General features: G+C 38.5%; 2 protein-coding genes across 14 annotated transcripts in view; both read right to left on the bottom strand.

The window, feature by feature from the left end:
- The window catches only part of LOC139143697 (acetylcholine receptor subunit alpha-like), a 31,195-nt gene extending 12,475 nt beyond the window's left edge, over nucleotides 1-18,720 (bottom strand). For 2 of the 9 annotated variants that reach the window (XR_011554663.1, XM_070714222.1), the window contains exons 1-3: nucleotides 12,730-12,845; nucleotides 5,114-5,188; nucleotides 795-940 (exon numbers count right to left, since the gene is read on the bottom strand). Coding sequence is in view for 5 of the 9 variants with exons in the window: in XM_070714222.1 (XP_070570323.1) it covers nucleotides 795-940; nucleotides 5,114-5,165 (198 nt within the window). In the remaining 4 variants the exon portion in view is untranslated. Of the gene's footprint in view, nucleotides 1-794; nucleotides 941-5,113; nucleotides 5,189-5,337; nucleotides 5,602-12,729; nucleotides 12,846-13,037; nucleotides 13,211-13,253; nucleotides 13,636-18,509 lie in introns of those variants that run through there. The other 7 variants (XR_011554662.1, XR_011554661.1, XR_011554660.1 and 4 more) reach the window with 7 other exon arrangements.
- A 1,894-nt stretch (nucleotides 18,721-20,614) lies between these two features.
- LOC139143695 (neuronal acetylcholine receptor subunit alpha-10-like) overlaps nucleotides 20,615-23,425 on the bottom strand; it is a 58,272-nt gene continuing 55,461 nt past the window's right edge. For all 5 annotated transcript variants that reach the window (XM_070714214.1, XM_070714213.1, XM_070714215.1 and 2 more), the window contains one exon: nucleotides 20,615-23,374. In XM_070714214.1, coding sequence (XP_070570315.1) covers nucleotides 22,830-23,374 — 545 coding nt within the window. In that variant the 3' untranslated portion in view covers nucleotides 20,615-22,829. The remainder of the gene's footprint in view (nucleotides 23,375-23,425) is intronic.

The following is a 23,425-nucleotide window of genomic DNA, read 5'->3' as shown; positions in this document are numbered from 1 at the left end:
ATTATCAACTTTGTTGTCGCAGAATTCTCACGTTGATAAAGATTTCCTTCACTAAATTGAGTGATCCATTATCCCGAGTAGATCGTATGTTGTATCATGCTCATTTGATCACATTTCTAGCATACACAACCACAGATAGAAGACCAAGCTGCTTATCAATTTAATTACTTGTAGTACTTTATTGTAGAACGCTAGAGCTAGCCATATATTGTAGAGTTGTAATAATACTGACTCGGAGGCTTGGAATGGCTGGCAATCAAAGTATCAAACGCCCTCTTGAGGCGGCAATTTCGCATACTAAGTGTTCTGTATATATACAGTTTCTATTGAATTGAGTATTTACGCTAAACAAGACAGTTTTATGTGTCCAAAGGGTCTGACAAGAAACCAGTTTGGATGTCTTTTGTATTAACACTTATCAGATATTCCATTATTAATGTTTGCAACAGTACACCTCCGTAAGTCTTGTATAGTGCGGTAGAAACACAGACTAGGCTAATAACACAAGGTTTTACAAAGTATTTCACCGCTTCATTTGCATAGTGGGCATGATGGGACTGAAAACATTTTTACTACTTTAACATACCGCCAGGGCACTCAATCAGGATTACAAGATTAGACGTATTAAACCTTCTTTTGTGCCATTGTCAGACAGCGCCACCATTTGCTCTTTTTATGTTCCATGTTTACGAGCAGTAAATTTGCAAAAATTAAAATCAGCATCTGCTCAAAAGCTCGATCGTCGTCAGCTGCAACACATCTATGTTTTCCGATGAAATCTATTTTACGCTTACCATATCGATGATCGTAGCCAGCACTAACGTCATAGTGACATTGGTGACTGTGGTGCGGTGTCTGACCGGTCGTATTTTGGCATTGTAGCCCCTCTCATCGAATATGGCCTTTATCAGACGTGCTTGGTCGCTACTCTCCCCAATTTCTGAAACAAACAAACAAACCAAAGAAAACTTGAATTTAAGCTTGTTGACGTATTCCTAGAGCATTTTTTACCTCAGAGTCAGAGTCTCTTAATTCAGCAGTAATTTCTTGGTCTTTGTAAGTATGTAAAAAACAATTTCTCTTTCTACTCCTACTGTCATGTCGATATGACTGGTGTTTAACCAGTAAATACAGGCTGTGAGTGCATAATGTTCAAAGCCTTTGTTTGACGACGAAATTTTAGTGTTACAGACAGAGTTCTCGTCCATCTTGAATATCGTTATGTTATTCCTTTTCTGTGTAAAGGTCAATGAACCGGTTTGGAATTATGAGCTTCGGTGACCGAATCGTGAGAAACCAAACACGAACTGTGAGAAATCAAACACGTAAATAATTGTTCTAAACTTCTAATGTTTATGGTGTTGGCCAGTGATGGGAACCTTGACCATAAACATTTCATTACCAGGGACAGATTATGAAATATGGAGTCTTCCGTCACTAACACTTCAAGTAGAGATGACGTCATGACTTTGCAGTTATGCAGATAACCACCAAGTGTATATATGATTGGAGGCATAAATTATCCTTAATTCATATATAATGTATCATTGAGGCCAATCCTTTCTGGCATACTTAAACCTTCATGCTTCGACAATATGACAAACGGACGATATTAAAGACCAACGACGATGACGGCCGTCGCTCTATACCACGACCAACAAGACATTGGAGAAACTTTGGCGATGGCTATAGTGAGATTGTCCTCTACGAAGTAGGTACGGTGTAGTACCGACGAACTCTGAATTTCTAGTGCGGTCAATACTTTGAAGATTTCCCAAGCCGAAGGAGCAGTCAGCCCTCCATTAACCATGAACTACATTGTAATGTTAGTCGGGACTACAACTCATTTGTATATTGCACAACGTACACGATGGATTGTGTGGCTGAAGGTAATATACCTTTTGCTTCAATATACTGAAAGGGAAACAATAAGAACAAGCATTTGTTTTGTAGAATGAAAATAATGAAAACATCATCAAACGCTACAACTACTGTCCCTGTCAGGGAAAAAATTATCACAAAATTAGAGAAGCCAACGGAACGATGTAGAAAAGCAGACGGTTTGTGTGTGGGCGATTTTAATAGTTATTGCTGACAAGTACTAGTCCCATTAAAAACCTTATATATTGTCGAGTTTTAATTTTGCTGTCCACCAATGGCACCATAAGTGCATCGTCCTCCGTGACCACTGAAAAAACATTAGCATCAACATTGCAATAAAACAACCAAAATTAAAAAACCCAAAAGTGATTGTAAATTATTAGCGATAACCAAACACTGGGCATCTCGATAATAAGACTATGATAAGGCTCACTAATAGTGTGTTTTCAAGAAAAAACAGCTTAAATTTAAATTTTTCCGATATTAAATATTTTGACCGAACGCTGTCGAATGGTTTCCACAGATTCGCCCTTCTTCTTTTTATTTATTTATTTATTTCGAACTCCAACACAGATATGATACAGTTAAAAACCATATACATCCGCACTTACAGGAGGATTTTAGTAAAAAATACAAATAACATGATGTTACAGGACAAGAAAGCAAGTTAAAACAAATGACATGCACAACAAGGACAAAGTAAAAATTCAAAAGCAAATGCTTTTAGCTTTTCTTTTAAAACTCGAAACAGGAATGTTAAAAATTGGTAGACATTGATAAAAACTATTATATAGCTTTGGAATGCGATTAAAAAGTGAATTGCTAGTAAATTTAACTCTACCACCAGGTTCATGAAATGTCCGTTTCTGTTTCTGTCTAGTTGATCGCCCAGGAATGTGTAAATTAAAAATTGGTTGGCAATCAAGAAGGGCATTAATTGATTTGTGAAGAAAAACAAGGTCAAAATAAGTGCGCCGTTTAGACAGCATTGGTAAATTAAACATAACACACATATCATCATATGAATAATCATCAAACCTTACATTTACAAGATAACACAAATATTTAACAAAGTTACGCTGTACTACTACGCTGTACTTCTGGCATCCAGATGAAAGGCATCGTGATTTTAATCCTGGTTACGATCAACAAGTTAATAGAGTGGAGAGGTGTAACTGCGTCAAAACCAAATTACACGCTTGTTGTTATTTGTGTTAACGACAGTGCCCTGCATCTTTCATTTTAATCAGTGATCGATCTTTGATTTCGCGACTACTTGGATCAGAAATCCAATCACAGGTCATTACCAAATTAGTCTGGCCGTCTATACAGTGGCTCTAACTATCACCGAACATTTCAAGACCAAGAATGAGAACCGTGGAGAATGTTGTAGGTCATCGAACAGGTTACTCTGTCAAACCGATGGCTTGCAACGATAACATGAGCAAGTATGAAATCAAACTGCTTTTTCAACAATTATGGCGGTGCCGGTTTTCTTTTCTTGTCACTCACGAACTGGCAAGCGCTTAATTAATCTGTACAATTTCTTCGAGAAATTTCGTCGGAATGTACCCGCGAGTACCAGCTTAGCAGTCCTGACTGAAGATCGAATATGAATAGATGAATCTTTAACCCTTTGAGTGCCAAAGTCAACTTTTGTTGCCTTCACAGAATGTAACATAGCCAGTAACTTTTTTAGATTTAGACAATTTTTTCAGTTTTTTCAGAAATTTTGGTCAAAATTGTTGTCATTGAAACGTGCATTTGGTCCAAAATTATCGAAAAAATTACAGAAAAATTCCTAAATATTGGTAAAATGTTACACTAAAATTTTGATGGGAAAAATTACAGTTCTCAAATGGTTAATTATGAAACTGCTGCTTGTTTTCGTGCACCGTCTTGCTGTCATTAATTGAATTGAAAGTTCCATCAGAGCCCTCTAAGAACTCGAAAAAGCGCATGCGTAGAAACAGAAAATAGGCAAGGCGAGTGTACAAGGTAGGTAAGAATGACATCTTCTTCACACCACAGAAATAAAGATTAAGTCTAAATCTGTAGCATCATTTGTAAATTTCATCATAGGGTAAGCTTAATCACGCAACTTTACTTTGAAAGAAGATAAGGTTAAATTGTTTACACTCGAAAGGGGAATATTATTCGAAATACTCGCAGCACGGAAAGAGAATGACTTTTAACCTGTGGCAGTCTTGAATTTTGGAAGATACAAATTACCATTACTGGCATTACGGGTGTTGGACATGAAATTTGATGAAAAACATCAATAAAATAAAGGGGTGAAGCTATTCAAAGCCGGGCTTAAATGTCAATGATGCAGTGAAATAGACAATGGGTATGGGATAATTGGCAAATAGTGCAACGTCGAGAAGATAGTTCGTGACGGCACAAACATGTCTACCCAAGAATGACTCTTCCAACCCTTTTTTTGAATTTGTAAATACTTTGAAGACTTGACTTTGAAGTATTACCCCCCCTCCCCCCAAAAAAGAAGAGTGGAGCTATAATCAATCCACAAAGAAAGTTATAGTGCATTCAAGTTGTTCACTGACAAAACTGTACTTCTTGTTGTAAATGGATCAAGTTGCGAAGCATATTCTGACAGAATGTGTTTTACCTAATTATCAACATGAACACCCCAACCAACTAAAAGTAGAATCAATCACAAAGGCTACAAGAGGATTATGAGAAGAGACATGTTTCGTGTATTATGACACGAACAGGGACCTCGGTGCTAGTAATGTGTCTAAATTGGAGCAAGTCTTTCTTGCCAGCCATAACGATCGTTAGAAACATGGCATGAGAGTGGGACAACATTATCATCCATTCGAGGTATAACTTGATCAGCACTATTCGGTGCGCCAGTTTCGGGATTCTAAGAGGCTGGCAAAAAGCAACTTTACTATGCAGTGGTTTCAGAAATCAGGGCGCTCTGCTTTCACGTGACATGTTGAAAGATTGATGAACTATCAGATTTTCATGGCAAACTGTACCATACGCACCTGCAACAAACTTTGAAGTCGGTTACATTGTCATTGGAAATGCTTATTTCGAAGACAATTACCCACCGTGCATGAGGCTTGCTAAATAGATTGAAAGTTTTTCTCCTTGATCAGCTTTGGTTGGTCGTAACTGGCGACACCTCACAGAACCACGGTAAAAACATGCACCCTAGTCTACATTAGAATCAAATAATTTAAACTATTGGCAAACTTACCTGATGACGATGCGATAAGAGTGAAAAATACCAGTACAATAGCGCTGTACATCACCACTCGAATACATCCACCGCCTTTAAGAACGAGAAAAGAAATACACCGTCAATCTCTGCAATTCTCACTGCCTTTCTGCGATTTCAAAGTTTGAAACAGGAGCCCTGATGGCGCTGTGAAATCGAAATATGAGTTCATGAATAAATCTGATTAATAAAGCTGACAAAACCTGTACTTCCACGATGCGAGTTCATGACGATCATCATCATCTTCCGCACGCCGTGAACCCAAGTGGCGTGAAATAGTGAACTTCGGGCCAGGGGCGACGAATGTGTCTGCGAGACTCTGATACTTAACATAATTTATGAAAATAGTCGTCCCGCGATTGGCTAATTATTTACCGAGGTGTCGCCTTGATTACGTCAGACATTAAAAAGGAATCATGAAACATAAGAAAGTTAAAAACCTAAAAAATTAAAAAGCTATCGTAACCCGGAATGATTGGCATATCACTGCATGTGAGGTTTAGACATTCTGAAATCTGTCAAAGTTGTGACTTGCACGGATCCAACAGCTTCTACCGTGTCGTTTCCATCCGAGAAAGAATGTGCATCCACTGACGTTATAATCGTTTGTTTACCTGGCATAAAGATTTTATAGTTATGCCAATGACTTTCCTTTGTAATTTATGGCGTCAGATCCATCCATTAAATGTGACTTTAAGTATTTAGTGTCAGAAAAAACTCCTAAATTGACTGGCACTTCTTTTGTTATAAATATCTGCCAGGCTGCACTATACTCGAAGGCCCTGAACTTTGTTTACGGTAGAACGCGCCTCGGGGAACGATATTCCGACTCTCAAATTTCTACAATTTTTTTCTGATCTACCACTTGTGGGGGCTCATTTTAAAGCTCTTGGAGAAAGAAAAACTTTCCCCGCCTTAGTTTTTCGAAAATTCAATATTTAATTTTTCCCCATAGAGTTAACACAGGGATGGCGGCCATATTAAATTTCAAATATCTAAAAATGCTAGGCAATTTGTTTCGCTAGTTCCATACTTTGCACGGTGACCCCCAATTTTTATTGTTGCTTTGGTATGAAAATGATTGAAAGTTTCATTTAGAAAAGTTTGAGCAAAATTTGAAATCTCTCACTTTCGAGGCGCATACTACCTCAAATTGTAAACATACTTGAGAGCATCGTTCGACCGTTCTGAAGCCATCGCTCTAAGGTGTGGCAAATCTTAAGTATATGTAATTTTTCTACCATTGCTAACATAGTCACTAAATTTCAGATTACAAAAAAGTGGCTGACATTTTATTTAATCGGAAGACTACTAACAACACAAAAGGTTTTACTTCTCGCAAATTATTAATATTAGCGACGAAATCTAACCATAAATTACTCTCCCATAATCAGCCAGTCACGACAATTAACTGACTGTTTATATGGCTCTATAGAAAGTAATAGTTCCATGGCTATTGTTCCGCAAACACTCCCACAACCGTTGTTTACCACATTAAACCACTGTCTGAAGTGTAATGAGACTGTTGAAGACTTGGCTACACCCCCATGGTGATAAATATGTCACATTCAACTCAGCGGGGTTTACAGTAGGAAGATGCTCTTTGCGTTTCAATAGGCTATTGTTCCCTCTACCGGCCAGACAAACAAGCTATCTCTATATTGGGAACTGAATATTGAAGTCATCCTTCCACCATGACTAGCGAATTTTGCAAATCAGGAAGTATTGGAAAGTTACTCAAGTCATCCCGGCAATGAACTTGAAGTCCCAGAAACCAATTTTTACATTTATTTTCGTCAATCTACATTAACCTTGCGTACAGTGCGCAGACGCAATAGTGAAAGAGGTTATACGATCAACAACTGTACTTCAAACGTTGGGCAGCTGCTGAGATTTCAAAGTCACCTGCTACAGTCAACTTTGTTAGGAAATTTGATTTTCTCCTATGATACCGAGATACTGAATGTTGATGAAGCTCGGCCACCAATCACACCGCGAACTGACTGAACCGAATACAAGAACACAATCACCTTGACGGACCGCGATCATTTAACACCTTACCATAAAGGCTAAGCTTCTAGTTATAACAACAGTAACAATGAAGCGTTTTCGCACATATACAAGAAATAGTACAGATGGTGAGATTTCAGTGGAAGTTAATAGAAAGTAATAGATAGATCAAAGCAACCGAAGAAGTCAAATAACTGTGATAGGGTAGCATGGCTACACTATATTTGACACACTTAATCTACAAATGTTGTGATGTCAAGAAATGTCTGAAATGTTGACTAGAAATGTGTTCGGTTGTAAGGAAACAAATTTAAAATTTTATCGTTAGGAGGACGAAGACATAGCTTTTATTTATAGCGTGATATTAACTGTGTCGAATTTGCAATGTAATTTCCCTACTCTCGAGAATTTAGACACTGAAATATGCTTCTCAGGTATTCATTTCATGTACAGTCTTTTCGAATTGAGTTTTGTCGGGACTGTAATTACTTGTGAACAATAATAAAGCAAGTTAAAAATATACCAAGAGAGTCCCAGGGTTGGATGCCTTACGTTGCACCATATGTGAAAACAGAAATGTAGAAATTGTTTTTTTATAGGTTACTGGCACAATCATATCACAACAGGCAATTGAGTGTTGGTTTTGTTTTTGGATCGAATCGAGTTTTAATAATGTGGTCTGTAATGTCACGCTCAAAGGTGACACCCACGTGGTGCAAGGGAAAACATTTAAACCGTCCAGGTATATGCCAGTCACGGAAACAGTGTCTATGGTATCGTTACACTTTACCGCACTGGGACTAGGAGTTCAGAATGTTATATCGAGATTGAAACAATGAATACCCGCGCTATGCTAGAGGCCCTTCAAATCCCACCCATGCGTGCCTTTGCTCTCTTATCGTTGAAGCGTTTTCAACTCGAGATTCCAACAGGCCACGTTAACGCATAGATTAAGAAGCTTAAAACTTTCATCTGCCGAATACCTTTTACTAATTCAAGGCTAGACTTTGAAAACCCAAATGCCTGGGTTCAAGCTGGAAGACTGTGACTGGAGAGGTTTGCACGCCTGACATAACACTGGTCAAGTGGTGTCGAGAAGAAAAGGCTGCAACAAAGCTAGGTCCGCCATCTATAGCCCATTCCTGAGATGCCGAATAATGTTACCATGGTAACCGCGACGCGTCGGCTCTAACTGTACATTTACCGTGGCATGGTACTGAATATATGCATCTTGACCCCTTTGAAGTGGGGGCCTCTTGCGAATAAATAAGTGTAACTCCTGGCATGTACGAGTAAAAATTACCATATGAGTACAGGTATGACTGTCATATGCATCTGTTCCCATATGTTAAAACGCAAATTAGTTGGGATTTAAATATTACACGCAATCCCACAACGAGGATTGACTGCGAAGATTGGTTTGACCAGATGACCTCGTGTGGTTGGTTGACATAAAAACAAGAATCATTGTATGAACATTTGATTCAGTTTAAACAGAACACTTTGATGTCATTCGAAGCTACAGGTCATGTAGCTGAGTGTATTTTTTTTGTGAAATATTTAGAAAAGTAATCCCCATTTAAACGAAATTTTGTCATGCCCCCGTTTTACCTTTCTATGATAAATTGACAATGCGGTGAGAATTTGATTGTTGGATCGTAGTGCCTATTTAACCATTACGCTATTAAGCCTCAAATCTACATATCTACTCAGCAGTGTAGGGTGGTCAATAGCAGTTTGGCTCTGACACTCTACAGCTGGCGCGAAACTTACTTGTTCTCTTGTGTAATGCACGTTTCTGACCATTGAGTAGATGGGGTGTGTATGCAATGACAGTAATCGCAACAACGGGTGCTGTGACAAATCACGAAGCTAAAGAGCAAAATAGCAAACTTAACAGCGATGTACAACGTATAGTCACTATTGACTTGAGCTCTTACGTTCTCAGCGATGAAACAGGAAAGATGTGGTCATGTGATCCGATCAAAGCAGATGAAATTACGAGTTTTTTAAAGAATACGGAGAATGAAATGTACATTTCACATACGCTATTTTATGGTCGTCATCAGTACAATGGCGAACAGGGCCTGTTTTTTTACTGTTACCAGTTTTAAAGCATAGTTTATCAGAAATATGTTAATATTGTTGTCTATTCACAGATCTCGTTCTTCTCTTTCAAAATGCACAATTATCAAACACGAGTAAATCTTTCCTGAACTTTCCTAATATTTTCTGACCTTTCTGTTTTAAACACCGTAAATTTTTACAACCGGGCTTTCCTTTTCAATCGTGGTGCATCATATCAAAGCCACGGGTCTTCTGTTGAAATCTCAGCTCCCATGCAGATGTTATCTATACTCGTAACGCACGTATGTCCGTGGTCGCCGAGCGAATTCACAGTGCGACTGGAAAGCTTCACACATTTGTATCGTGTGTATCTTTTTGAACGTTTTCAAGCTTTCATAGTGATTAGTAAATTATATCCATCATACAGGATATATTCCGGTACTGTTTTCAGTGTTAGGTCAAATCTTGAAAATTTCCGTCCAAAATTATCTGTTTTGATGGATGATAGTTGTGTTACAGTTGCACGCAAGAGAGACAGCTAAGTACGATTTTCTTTTATTCCACAAGTGGCACTGCATTATGTTTGAAGCAACGGAGAATTATTAATTGGCATGAAAATGCCACACAGTCTATAAATGATTACTGGAAAAGTAAGTTTTTCATATATTTACTTTTCTCTGACTCCAATTTAACATTTTAGTAGAAAGTCCTGGAGATGACGTCATTCGTCATACTTCAAAACGACCTCTAGCTATAGTGCTGGCTCGTGTATAATTGATTTCGAATTACCTAATGTACCGGACACATCCGGCAAGACATAATTTACACATTAATCATCCATAACTGGCTCCAAACTGAGGCTATTTTTGTGTAAACTGTCTCCGTAGACGACTATGGCACTTTTACTACAGGCAAAACGGATCCACCATTCTGTGCGTTGCATATTTGTTGCATATCTATGCCGAGGTGCTCGTCGAGCCTATATGGCCTTCTCACAGTTTTACACTCGCCATGGATGCGAACGTTCATAATAGGCATTGTTCTCGCTGGAGAGTGACAAGGAAACCCCAAAAACGTCCAACATGGCGTCCGTTCACTCCTTCGTAGAATATTTTCCATAAAGAATCCACTGACGAGAATTTAGCAATTATATCTTGCAACTTTTCCACTGATTTCTAAACTCGCATTCGATAAAAACACAAGCGAGGGACAACAACAACAAGATACTTTTAAAAAAGAGGTCAAACACGAAATAAACGCAAAGTTGTCCCTTTTAATGATCCCGCTGTCTATTCATTTAGTTCAAATCTGCAAGTTATCGAGTGGACGAATCTTAGATTTTTGGAGTAACTTTGTCAGCTCGTCCTAAGTTTCTATAATCTCTGTTGTGTTCGTGACTCACTGTTCCCTGTCACTCTTCTTAGCTTACGTGCCCATTGCTGACAGTAATCCAATTCAATGGGTATTATGCTGTGTACTATTTACAGGGTGAGCAATCCCATGTTTACACTGAAGCACATAGCGGTCATAAGTAAATCAGAGGTTTTGTATACCGTTGAGTCCGCTGACGTGTTTTGAATTGAATGATATATAAACCCAGTACGCGTGGTGTCTCATATGAACACTTAATCCTTGAAAAATCTACTACAGAGCCTCAAGATTGTTTCCGTTTTACAAAAACACGAAAATTTAATGACAACAACAAATTGAAAATATATCTTATCAGTTGCGTTTAGGTGTACTCTAAACCAGTGATTCAAAGTGTCATGGTCAAAGTATTTTGGAGGACAACGATTTAGACTGAGAGGAGAAGCGGATGTTTCATAACAGGTGTTTAATATAGCTTTCACATTTACCGAAATATAAACACCTTTGAGGAATATTTCTCAATAATTAGGGCAACTATATAATGACTGCAATTAAGCGAAATTGTTGTAATCAAAAATTGTACATTTTTGACATAACAGAATGTTTTATGATCTTAAGTTTTATTACAATTTCCGTAAAATTGATAGATCGGCGCCGCCCCGTGGAAGCTATGCAGTCCGTAATATCAAGTTTGTGACACGAAAATGGATAATCTCTGATATCGTTTCCTTCTTTTATTGTTTCGCTCTCCTCACTTATATTAAAAACATGCCATGGGTTCATGCTGTCATCACGGAATGTCTGCAGTTGACGCACGTTTATCTGACGTCACTGTAGCATTATGAGACACCCCGATAATTTTCTTTAAGCATCATGAAAGCAACATATGACTTATCTAAAATTGCGTTGATCAAAGCCGGGCAATTAAATTTCTTGGATGTTACACCACGGGCATTCGCAGCCAACTTAAAAAAAGTGATTTTTTAAACTTGGAGGGAGCTTAAAATGGTTTTGACATTGTATTTCTTAATCTTTCGAAGCATACTTGTTGCAAATCTGAAAAGCGAAGATTAGAGTTTCCATCTACGAAGCTAGCACTGAGGTTATGGCAAATCTACGGTTACATGACAAATCCTAGGAAAAGAGTGGACGCCATTCAATGTTATGTACATTTTACTACTCCATTTTTAAAATTATGCTTGTAAACTTCATATTTAGCTCATAGTCTGTTTGTACATAGCAAAAGCATGCTCTGTAGAAATATTGAACAAAATGCAATAAGTCATCTGTCATTCGAAATCAACGTCATTTGCTGTCACCAAAGTGCAACTTGCGAGATCCCCGAAGAATTCAGTCAAACGTTTTTAATTTAATGACCGTCTCTCTGAAGTAGTAACTATTCACTGATCGGCAGCTCGTGTGAAATAAACCAGTGGAAGGAATTATATATTCAGTCTTACTTCTGTTACATTTCTTATATCAATTAGGCGGAAGTATGATGGTCATAAAATCAATACATCAGTAAAGTTGGGGTAAATTTTCTGCAATAACCAATAATTATGCTTATTATGAAAGGGAATTAGCAAATATTTACAGAATTACAGAGTTGTTCCACCAAAAATGATATTTCCACACGGAGATGTGTGATGCAATTATCAAAGCTGTTCTTGGCAGAAACAACTCGGCCTTTGACCAACATTTCGGGAGAAACTGTTGAATCAAATATTCTCCTACAACGAAAAGTTTATCCTCGAGACGTTATCCAAACTGCACGCTTTCAACAATCGTTGTAACTGTCCCCTTTGATTTCAGAGGAAGCTTTCTTCATGGTTAAAATTGGAACCATGAGAAATGGAAATCTTCGTCTTCAGAAGCAATGGCACCCATTTTGACATTACGGAAAAGTGCCCTGATATAGCAACGCAAATACCGATCTATTGTGAGTGTATCTGTTCTTCGAGAAGTTCCTACCCTAATCAGTATACCTGCATCACTTTGGAAATGACAAGAACGAAAGCAGACGATCAAATATTTCACCAGGAGAACGACGACATTTTGTCAGGTCATTAGCGCGACTCGTTCCGATCAGTTTCCACCGTAAATTTTCGAACAAGCCCAAACCGTGAGCCGTTTTCCCTCACTCGGCTTACCTTACGACGGCCCTCGAAAACGACGTCAACTGTCACAAATTTCCGTCATAATCCCGACATGCGAGGAGCCGACGTGGCGGCAAGGCATTCGTTTCCGTCAAGAAACTGGGGCAGGTCCGGCTTCTCTGGCGGTTTTAATTTTTGAGTGGCTTGGCCTATCAACGTCACACATATTGTGTATTTCAACATCGCAACAATAACAAAGTTTGTTATTTCTACGCGTCAGCTGGATTAGTGGAGACAATTTACAAATTTTTTTTTTTTCGAAGACTACATACTACAATGCACATAAAGCCTGGACGGGTTACCTTTTCTGGAATGACAATCGCTCAGGGACGCTTCCGTCGAACCGTGCGGGCCTCGATAATGTCTCGGGGAAGATATACCAGAGAGGTGACACATTTCAACACCTATAAAACTTTTTTATGACGATGTCTGTGCGGGGGCAAAATTCGAAACTTGTTGGGTTTCTGTCAAGGCTGCGGGCTATTTGTCAAGATGATAAATTGGCGTTTTCCACTCACCTAGGAACAGCATTGTTGGTCTTTATCCGGTGTCAAAAAAGTAGCAACCAAAGATAAACAGTTTACCGGCTGAGCCTCATTTACTCGTAAAAACACGTACGCTGCGGTGTCGTCCTTTTGTCACTGCGCTCGTCTTTTTTCGCGCTTTAACCGGTGAAGGGCGCCATCACTGTGGATTCCATTCTTCTCTCAACAAAGGGGGTTGTGAGATTTACGGGCATAAACTGCTATGTAATTACTCGTGCTTGTCAGTTTTACGAGGCGATTTTCCTCCCCTTTACGGCTACTGGCAAAGCGAGAAACGGAATGCTGCGCCGCAAATATGGCTCATTTGGGGCATTTACACGACAGTGAATACACCCCGTGTATTTGATTTGATGGTGTCATCTCTGACCCTTGGTGACCTTCCTACCCCACTTGGTCACAATAAACACCTTTGACGGGTGACAATAGAGCGAGAGCCGATCAAAGCAAAGGCGAAACTGCTTGTCCGCACACAAAAAAGCCAAGCATTCGTACTGTGAAGGAATAGTCCCCCCTCGGAGTATTGTCTTCACGTTTCAAAGCCAGCAGCTGTTGTCACCGGTGCCGTTTGGCTTTTGTGATTTCATCCACGGCGATCTTGAGTAAACAGGAGATTGGTCTTCCGAGCAAATAGCAATATTCAGACGACAATACCTTATTATTTATTCTATATTCTGTCAGGCTTCTCTTCTTGTGCTATTTGTTCTTTCTGCGTACAAGGCTGACGGCTATCCTTGTGACAGCCTCCACATGCGAGTCACCCGCGATGAATGCGGACAATCCAGCGAAAAGAACATCCCTATTTAAAAAGACACCTTCGTGGGGGAACTTTTGCTTTTATTCAAAAAAAATTTCGACCAAAAATAATCCCCATGGCACGTTAGTCATATTCTTCTCACCAGTTATGTGTACAAAATATCTCCCGCGGATACCAGTACTATAGCTTATCGGGCATAAGGGTTGTAGTGTTTGGAAAGCACCGGTATAGTATGGGTGTGTCAGACCCCGGGAGGTGAGCGCTGATGGGGTGTTCGTCAGACCGAGCGAGGTAAAAACTATTCGCATATAGTAGTGATATCAAATATGGAAATACGTGTACGAATGGAATGACGCGAGCAAGCGACTCAAACGATGGTTGAATCCAATGGACACTTTGGTGTTTTTTTGTCTCCAATTTTACCATGTGTTTACTGCCTGGATACTATTTTACTGCAAAAAATTTCAATGATATACTCTGGTGACAAAAGCGAAGGACGATAAAATCTCATCACAATTCAACTATTTCATATCATAGTGACTGTTACTATGGTAACAGGATATCACCGTTTTGCGACTACATTGCCTCTGGCGATAATTGCTTGTAATTGTTTCAGAATACTATGAGTTAGAAGTTTGTAAAATTAGAACAAAAGATACATGCACGGAGACATATATGAGGAGTTTTGAAAAAAAATAGTTCAGATTATTCTCTCAGACAATAGGCACAATAAGTTGCATCCTGTTGACTAGTTTGAATGTTGGAAGATCAAAAATTCTCATGAGCACCCGTGACGTCACATCCTTCCTATCACGAAGTATTTTTTTTCTGATGAAGAATCAGTCGAATATTCAGAAATAAATCGTTCTCTGTTACTCACTTCATTGATTGATTCTTTACACGGGCTTCAGTCACGTCGCCCCCTCTCCGCTATTTATTCTTGCACAAAGAGTTTTGTTAAAGTTCGCTAGATCAGAAGTGGGTATCTCTTGTGCGTTCAGACATAACTGCACGCGCCATTGTGCGTATGTCAGGGGAGACCCAGAGCTAAATCACAATTATTTTATTACATTGTCGGAGACTGTACGACTATACCGTGTATGAAAAAACGCACAGTAAGCGATTAAAGCTCACCCTGCCCCGTATTGAACTTATGTCATCGAACTTTAAATCTGAGCGAGTGCAAAACCAATAAGGGTATTGTATCGTATGAATGCTTATTGCCTTAATTTTTGTGAGCAAGCATGATTTAAATAGATCGGTCTTTTATAGTTTTCACTCGGTAATGCTCCAAAATTACCAATACTTATTACGAACCCAAGGCAAGCAGATGTGAATCTATAAAACGTAAAGATCTTCGTTTTGAAAAAAAAGATCAGGTCTAGGCACCGTAGATACTTGATACTGTTGGAAACTGGATATTTGTCATGGTAAATCTACGTCTGAACCAGAACTAAGACTTTACCTGCTGTTTCTAACAAAACGATGAGAAAGAGCAGACAAGCGGAAAAGGACTCTTACTTTTCAATTTCAAGTTTTAAACAATTATCAATTTCTTAAAGCTTTAACCCCCAAGGCCAGTAAAGTGAATGCGTTCTGTAACTCCTGGACATAGAAGGTCATTGCTTTGTAAGTCACATTTCTGTTTCGTTTTTTGATAGTACGTGACAGACGCGCGGCTACGCTTAAAAAAATAACTGTTCAGCTCTACCACATCCTGTATAACCCACCACAACGTTTCCACGGAATGTGTGACGGCATTTTTAGAAAAAAATGTAAAGTGAAATGCATTCATTATGTGGCTGTCTACTTCATCCTATGGAACCCACCATGCCACATCTTTTTAAATACAGACTCATAAAACATGAAATCACCCAAAAATGGACGAAAGTAAATAAGACTGCAAGATTTCAAGCCCCACTATTGGCAAATTGTCGCACGGAAACAATGCGACACGATTCAAACTGTCTTTGCCATATTTCCTCATAATGTCATCGACAAATTACCTCGTTCACACAGTAAACATCAAGTAGCCATCATTGTATTGTTTGCTCGGTTGAAAGTAAAATTACCTTCACTTTTTACGTTCACAGTCGTTAAACTGTTTAATTGATTTCATTCAGAAAACAGCCCCCTGCACTAATGTAACAGGGAGAAGGGCTGCAATAAACAAACAAAGTTCAGGACATGTTCGTAAATGGACAATAACCTGAACATACTGGTACACGTGTTTTCTAGAAAATTATTGTTCGGTCTTCTTACACAGCCTGCATCCATGTGCATAAAAATACAAAACATTACGACCATGTTGTATATCTCTGAATTGATAAGTGCGATGGTATAGAGTCACCCGGCCTGAACTTGATATCCATTGTCGAGATTCGTCCAATATTGTGCAGCAGTTAACTTGTCGCTTTTGCTTGGATAGTTATGTGGAGCTTAATTCAAAACAAGAGAGATGTTACCAGCTATCCGATGGGTTATTACAATCTTTCCCGTATGCCAAGTGTTGACGTGCCTTCGCGTGATTTACTATTTATATCTCAACTTTTTTCAAAAGCCTGTCCTGTATCTTTGTTCGGCAAGTACCTTACTTTGATGCAATCGCTACATTCATTTGTTAAGATAGGATCACAATTTACCGAACTCGATTACGTCCACTCACGATGGATAGCGGCATGTCCTCGCTATTAAAATCTCTGTTGCTCTGACAAACCATTACGACATCGATAAATCACTCGCTTACAGTCAATTTACAGCTCGTGCGTTATTTAATTACTCAGGTTGTGTTTACGAGTGTTGTGATGTCATCCACCATATCATGCAGGAACTGGTTTCGCTGCAGGATGCTCTAAAAGGGCAACTCGTCGTGTGATTTATATAACAATCGATTACACTGCACTGTGCGATCTCTTATATTAAGTAAAATTTTCCAAACACGTTAAAAGTTAAAGTTGTGAACTTGATGTGATCAGTTTGTTCTTCGTCAGATCCAAGTTGTCTAACCAACCTAACCATCACCTAGTACCATTGATGCTCTAAATATTTGTTGAAGAATATTTCAATTACCTCACCATAATCTCCTTGATTCACTGGTAAATGTTACAGAAGATACCATTAAAATACTCACTTCATAGTATACTGTAACAGACAAGTCTCGAAGACTAAACTACCGTGTACGTATTGCAGCGTAGACCATCGGCAGGTGTTAATGTGTAGACACCGTATCGACAACAATAATATACAAAAAAGACCTTCGACTGCATGGAAAATTAAATATAACCCACAAATTACACATATTACTGTCTTAAGCGTCAGGAGGAAAGGCATAATTTACCTTCGACAGAGACTGACGCCGGTCTTTTCTTGCACGAAACAACCAACTTACACTTTTAAAAGCGATTAGATTTATAAAAGCGTGCGTTTTTACTACCAACGGCAAAACTGTGAAAAATGCCCCAATTTCCTTTCAACTAGGGCGAAACGTTATTGGATCTCGAAAAAGGTGAAAAAGGTCACGATTCTAGTGATTAGTAGGAAAATGTTATCAAGTCAGGGAAGGGATTAACTGTGTGTTTTCTTTCTTGTGGCAATAAGGAAGTCGATAATACCACCTTAGCACAGTGCAGCTCCTTATATACTACGACCTTTTATATGTAAACAGCACGAAAGTGCCGATCAGATGTTGATCAACACCACAGAGTGTGCCAGAAAAGTCAACATGTTGTCACACTTTTAACATTAATCTCTGGGCTAAGTACAAAGTGATCATACTAGAACCCACAATGCACCTGTATATGTATCGCTGATGTTACATGGTAACCACATGAAGTCTTTTGGACACATGTACACTGAAACTGTTGGCCAGCGTCGATTTCATTTGTTTGTCTGGTCAGCGCTTTCGCTCCATTTGGAGGCGAAAGGGTTGTGATTTGATGGCCAACGTGGGAAGTCAATTTGTCGCAGCCAGCATAAAAAATATAAAGAGGTGAATTTGAAATTAAACGATCTGCAAATTAGGGAAATGTTCATCACTTATGATAGATATTTGGAAAGTTTATTCACGAAGAGAAACTAGACGAATATGATGTTATCCCTCGTCTAACTGTGATTAACGTAAGAAGGTGATTAAACGCGTTCAATATTACAACAATCGAAGATGTAATGTTTATTCTGTCTACACCTGACAATTCTGAGGTTTCGTATTTTCTGCCGATCGTTATGAATTGCCCTAACTCATGTTAATTCGCAGTTTATGGCAGTCGCATGGATCTAATTTTTACCTCTGGAGCCATGGCTGTTCGCAACTGCCTATATATCTGACGTGAACCATTGTAATACTATTAAAGTCTGTCTGGCGTAATAAATCACACAATAACACATAAGCGTTTGTTGGTTATGTTAAATTGGCTGAGCCGAATAAAAAGTCTAGTGTAAAACTTTTGTGCAAAATACATAAAAAATTAACAACTCACCGCTCTCTAGGTATAAAGGTATCTCGGCTTTAGTTTTTATCAGATTGTGATCTGATCTCGTACTAGGGGTATAACCACTGTAAAGCGAGCTGTTCCAACTACAGAACTAGACAAAGTTGCACCGCAGAACGACAAATAGTGACTGTTTAAGAGGCGTGCCGTGCTCACTATATGACAAACCGTTGTCTTCAAGGCGACAATAGCACTGGATCTCATTGTGATCGAATACCCCCAAGAGACTCTGGTTTGTCTAAATCAAAGTTTTCACCTTCCACTGTCTGGTACATTGATTGCTCATTGCTCATTAGAAATTCATTACCATTCCTTTAATTGCCTTGACTCAACGCCTCTCTGCTCGTCTCATGGCAACGTTGCAAGAAAGTATAAGAACGAGAAGAGAATTCAAACGACGCTTCGATGGGGTCCATTTTACCATTCCAAGGAGTTTCAAAGTCGACAATGACAAACGCCGTCATTGCTGACGATGACGTGGTTAACTTCCGGCGATTGATTTAAATTTTGTATTACTCTGAGTTTTTAGTCGACTCTTTTAAAAGTAAAATCGACAAGATTATTCCAACGTAATATAATCATCGGTAAGATTTTGTCACCCTTGTTCGCATGCTGTTTCACAACACACGGTTTTGAAGCCCGTGACAAAGCTTAAACATTACATACTTGCTACTGGCGCTGGAAACACCAAGGACAAAAACCACATGGGTATACGCTTCTCTTTTTTCGTACACTTTAAGACATTGCGACTTCATTAAACTTCAACTTGAATATCGTTCGGACCCCGATAACTCATCCTGATAAGATTTTGACGATGAGTGAGTCAGCAAAATTCAAAATGAAATTAATTAGTCACTTCAGTTTGATCAGTCAACATTAACTATATAATGAATTTAGACTGTCACGGTGCTGCAATGTCATATCACTTGTTCTTTGCATATAATTATCATATATAATATGCTAAATACAATGCAACGCAAAACAGTGGATAGGGGTCCTTGGTGTTTAGGAGTTCAGAAACTAAAATATTTTACATAACAATACTTGATGTATGTATTCTCCAGTGTTTTTGTTCAATATATATATATATATATATATATATATATATATATATATATATATATATATATATATATAATATATATATATACAACAATACTTGATGTATGTATTCTCCAGTGTTTTTGTTCAATCAGTTATATATATATATATATATATATATATATATAATATATATATATATATATATATATATATATATATAATGCATGCGTGCGTCTATGTATGTATGTAAGATGTCAAATTACTGATCTGTGTATCCATGGCTCAAGCAGCTGAATCTCTGTTTAAATTTTCCATGACAACACAGCTTTCCATTGATTACTTTATGCATGTAATCGTCCCAATATCAGAGTGACATACAAGGTGATCGTACCATATGGTTACATATAACATATTCGTGTTCTGTCGGAGGTAGTGGCTTGTAGTTCGCCATAAGACAGGTTGTAAAATTGTATCTAATACGTTATTTCTGAAAATTGAATTTAAGTCTACACTAAGATTAACATGTCCAAACGAACACTGTATATTGTACATAATGAGCTGTGTTGATATGGCTAATATTTGATATAACAACATACTTCAAGATGGGGTGTCTTTTACAGAGCAAAATTGATAGAAATATGTGCAAAACTTACAGTTGAAGGACGGTAACTCTAACTTTTAAATAATGTTTTTTACTATATTTTATTTTATATGTCAAGTTTTTGTTCCACTCCCATAAGAATGATGGTTGAAACACCCATTTAGTTTGATAACATAGCGTCTATATGTGTTAAATGCCTTCTTATTGTTTATATTTGAATTTTAGTCCGGACCAAAATTCATTTGTCGACAATAAGGAATGCATTGTGTTAGTCATGTACATGTACACGCTGAGTTGACAATCTGAACCTGTCACGTGTCATCTCAACATGCTTTGGGGAGTAGAACAAGAATTATGGTCGACATTAAAAACATAAATAGGAGGAAAATCATCACCACTAACCCTATAATCTACATGTAAATTGAACAAAACACCATAACACACATCGTTGAAAACTAGTAAAATTGAATTTTATTGTAAATGATAGTTACATAAACAATGGAGGATATAAATAGGAATGCATTATCATACCCTTACTTCGTAAAAAATATATATTAGTTTGATAGCTATCAACTTTGGATAGGTGACAAATGTAAGGTTGCACATTACCCAGCGTTCAATGTTCCCGCGGCAAAGTTGTATCAATCTACGCGCGAAAACCTTATTACATAGCAAACAACCACTTTCAGGGTTCTTAAACTAAGCTGCACATGCGCAATTGCGCATGGTCTGTATTCTGTTAAAGGCAGCGTCAGTGTTTCCATGAAACTACTGTCTTTGTTTGGTTCGTGACGTTTCCAAGCCCACTTAAAACCTCAAAAATAATTAGAGTTTTACTTTTCGCAGGTTCTTGCACATCATCTGCATTTTAACACTGCATCCAAATAAAAAGACGAAATGTGTAACGTTTGTTGACTAATTCAATAGCACAAGTTAATGAATAAGTATATTTACTCTGTATTCCCGAAAAATGCTCGTAGAATATATTTTGTTTTCTTTAATTAATCATATTCTAGATAGTGTAGTACAGAGCCTATAAATGATGTTTATTGTTTTCGTCAAAGGAAGCTCACATACATATTTCAAGAATGAGGACGTGTTTGATTCTCAGTAGGGATACTATCGGAAGAAGAACACCACGCATCTAAATATGTCTTCCCCTGGAATATGGTCTTTCCAACAAAGAAAAGGGACAAAGAAACAAAACTGACTATTTTATTGTAATGTGCTGTGACTCGGTAGGTTATATCTGATCGGTACATTGTTATTATAAACAGCAACTTAAGGAATCTGCCACTAGGGCTATTCTCTACCTGATTGGCTGTTTTCCAAATAATTCAATAAGAAAAATGAGTTTCGGCAAGCTACTTATATAATACCTCCCGAGTCGCTGCAAATTAGTCGTGTATTTGAAGAACTACAATTTGTTTCTTGCGACATTAAAAGGCAAGTCTTCCCTCCCTTTTCCGCTTTTGGGCCCTCGAATGTTTACGGCGGTATGGCATGGAGAGATACGCCGTCCAGATTTGCCACAAGCGTTCTATGCCAGTTTTGTCTCAGGTGACGAGAGATGACTAAACCGTGAATAATGTATATACGTATTACAATGTCGTATAAAATTGAGACAACATAAGTTCATGATTAATTCGTGTTTATACAAATAATGGGTATTGGAGTGAAAAATATGTCAACAGCAATTGACAATTAAAATGCCAAAAAAGTACGCATACAACAATGATTGTGTTGGGTTGTTGTTGAAATGGTGGTCATTAATTTCAGTTAAAGGAAGACTTTTGAAAATATCTATTAACGATAAAGACTCATTTACATATACGAAATTATGATGATATTGTTTGTATCTACCTTGTCTTATTTTAAGATCTTTCACCTCGTCCAAACTACCAATATCGATTCGGAAGAACGACATCAGAGGGTATCTGGTTTCTTTCAGAACCGTGTTTTCAGTGTATAAAAAACGATTTCATTTAAGTAAAACATTTGTTATTCTGAAGGGATTCTGCATGTTTCATAGCGTTGTCACACACTAAATGCGAAGACTCACTTCGTCGAATTTAGAGGGATATACGAATGGAATATTGTGTGGTTATCAAATATTAGGAGAAATACGGCGATAAAAGAAATATCCACAATGACCTGACCCTATCCATTACTTGATATCAAAAAGTTCACTAGTCAATTGAATAGCTCGACTACATAGCACAACGCTTATTCTTGTTATTAATAAAGCAGTTTCTTATATTCTATACATTGTACCATTGGCAGGATTCCATATACTGCTGGTCAGAGCAAATCACAGACTTCTTTCGATTATCAGCGACAAGGATTTGATTTTTTTCTAGTATTCCTTTTTAGTTTTTATCCTATAGGGTAGTTGGTTTCCAGTTTCCCTAATCTATCACGAGACTTGTAGACATCTGCCTGTCTCTTGTCAGCGAGTCCGAAATTCACAGACGGAAATCCGAGTGTTTTTTAACCATCCGCACTCACCATCTTCCGTCTTTCCGTGGAGAAGGAGACGCCATGGAAGATCGCCCTCAGTGTTCAAATGTGGCTGCACGTTTATCCTTCCCCCGGCCGCGTCTCGCTTGAAAAATTCACATGTTGACGATCCTGTCCGCCAGTAAAGTGTAGTTAAGTGTCAATCACACGGCGGTCCAATCAACGCGGGAAGCGATGACTACAATAGTTAGAATGCTGGCCAAGGTGTATAAGGAAAGAAAAAATCTGTCCAGGATAACCGCCGCCAGAATCCATTCAGATTTCGTCTCATCGTCTTTCTTTGAATCGTCCAGATGATTTCCTATTCTCTTGACTTCGGAAATCAGCTTCTTCATGCTTGGCGAGTCCATGAACGGATCGCCATCAATCGTCGACCTGCGGTCCTTGCGACCGTCGACGTTCGTGTCGACGCCGTTGCTGGTCACTCGCGAGGGTAGGGGCATCATCTCACTGCATTCGATGTATTTGAGGCAAGAGGGCTTGCGACCGGAGCTAACCATCACAGTCCTGGTGCGCCGCCGCGCTTTGTAGCCGCCGTAGACGGCCCTGCCGAGGTAGTCGATGATGAACCTTTTCATCCAATCGGGCAAGGGATCACCTGAGTCGCCTCGATGGTGAATATTGATGACGAAGACCGACGTTATCAGTGACAGAGTCACAAGCACAACTGTGGCTGCGTGATACTGACCTGCAATGAAAATCAGAAACGAAACCTTATGAACCCGCTGCTGTTTACTCC

Source organism: Ptychodera flava, chromosome 11 (assembly GCF_041260155.1).
Source record: "Ptychodera flava strain L36383 chromosome 11, AS_Pfla_20210202, whole genome shotgun sequence".
Classification (NCBI taxonomy): Eukaryota; Metazoa; Hemichordata; class Enteropneusta; family Ptychoderidae; genus Ptychodera; species Ptychodera flava.
Note: the sequence above shows the minus strand (reverse complement) of the source record. Positions and strands in the feature narration are given on the sequence as shown.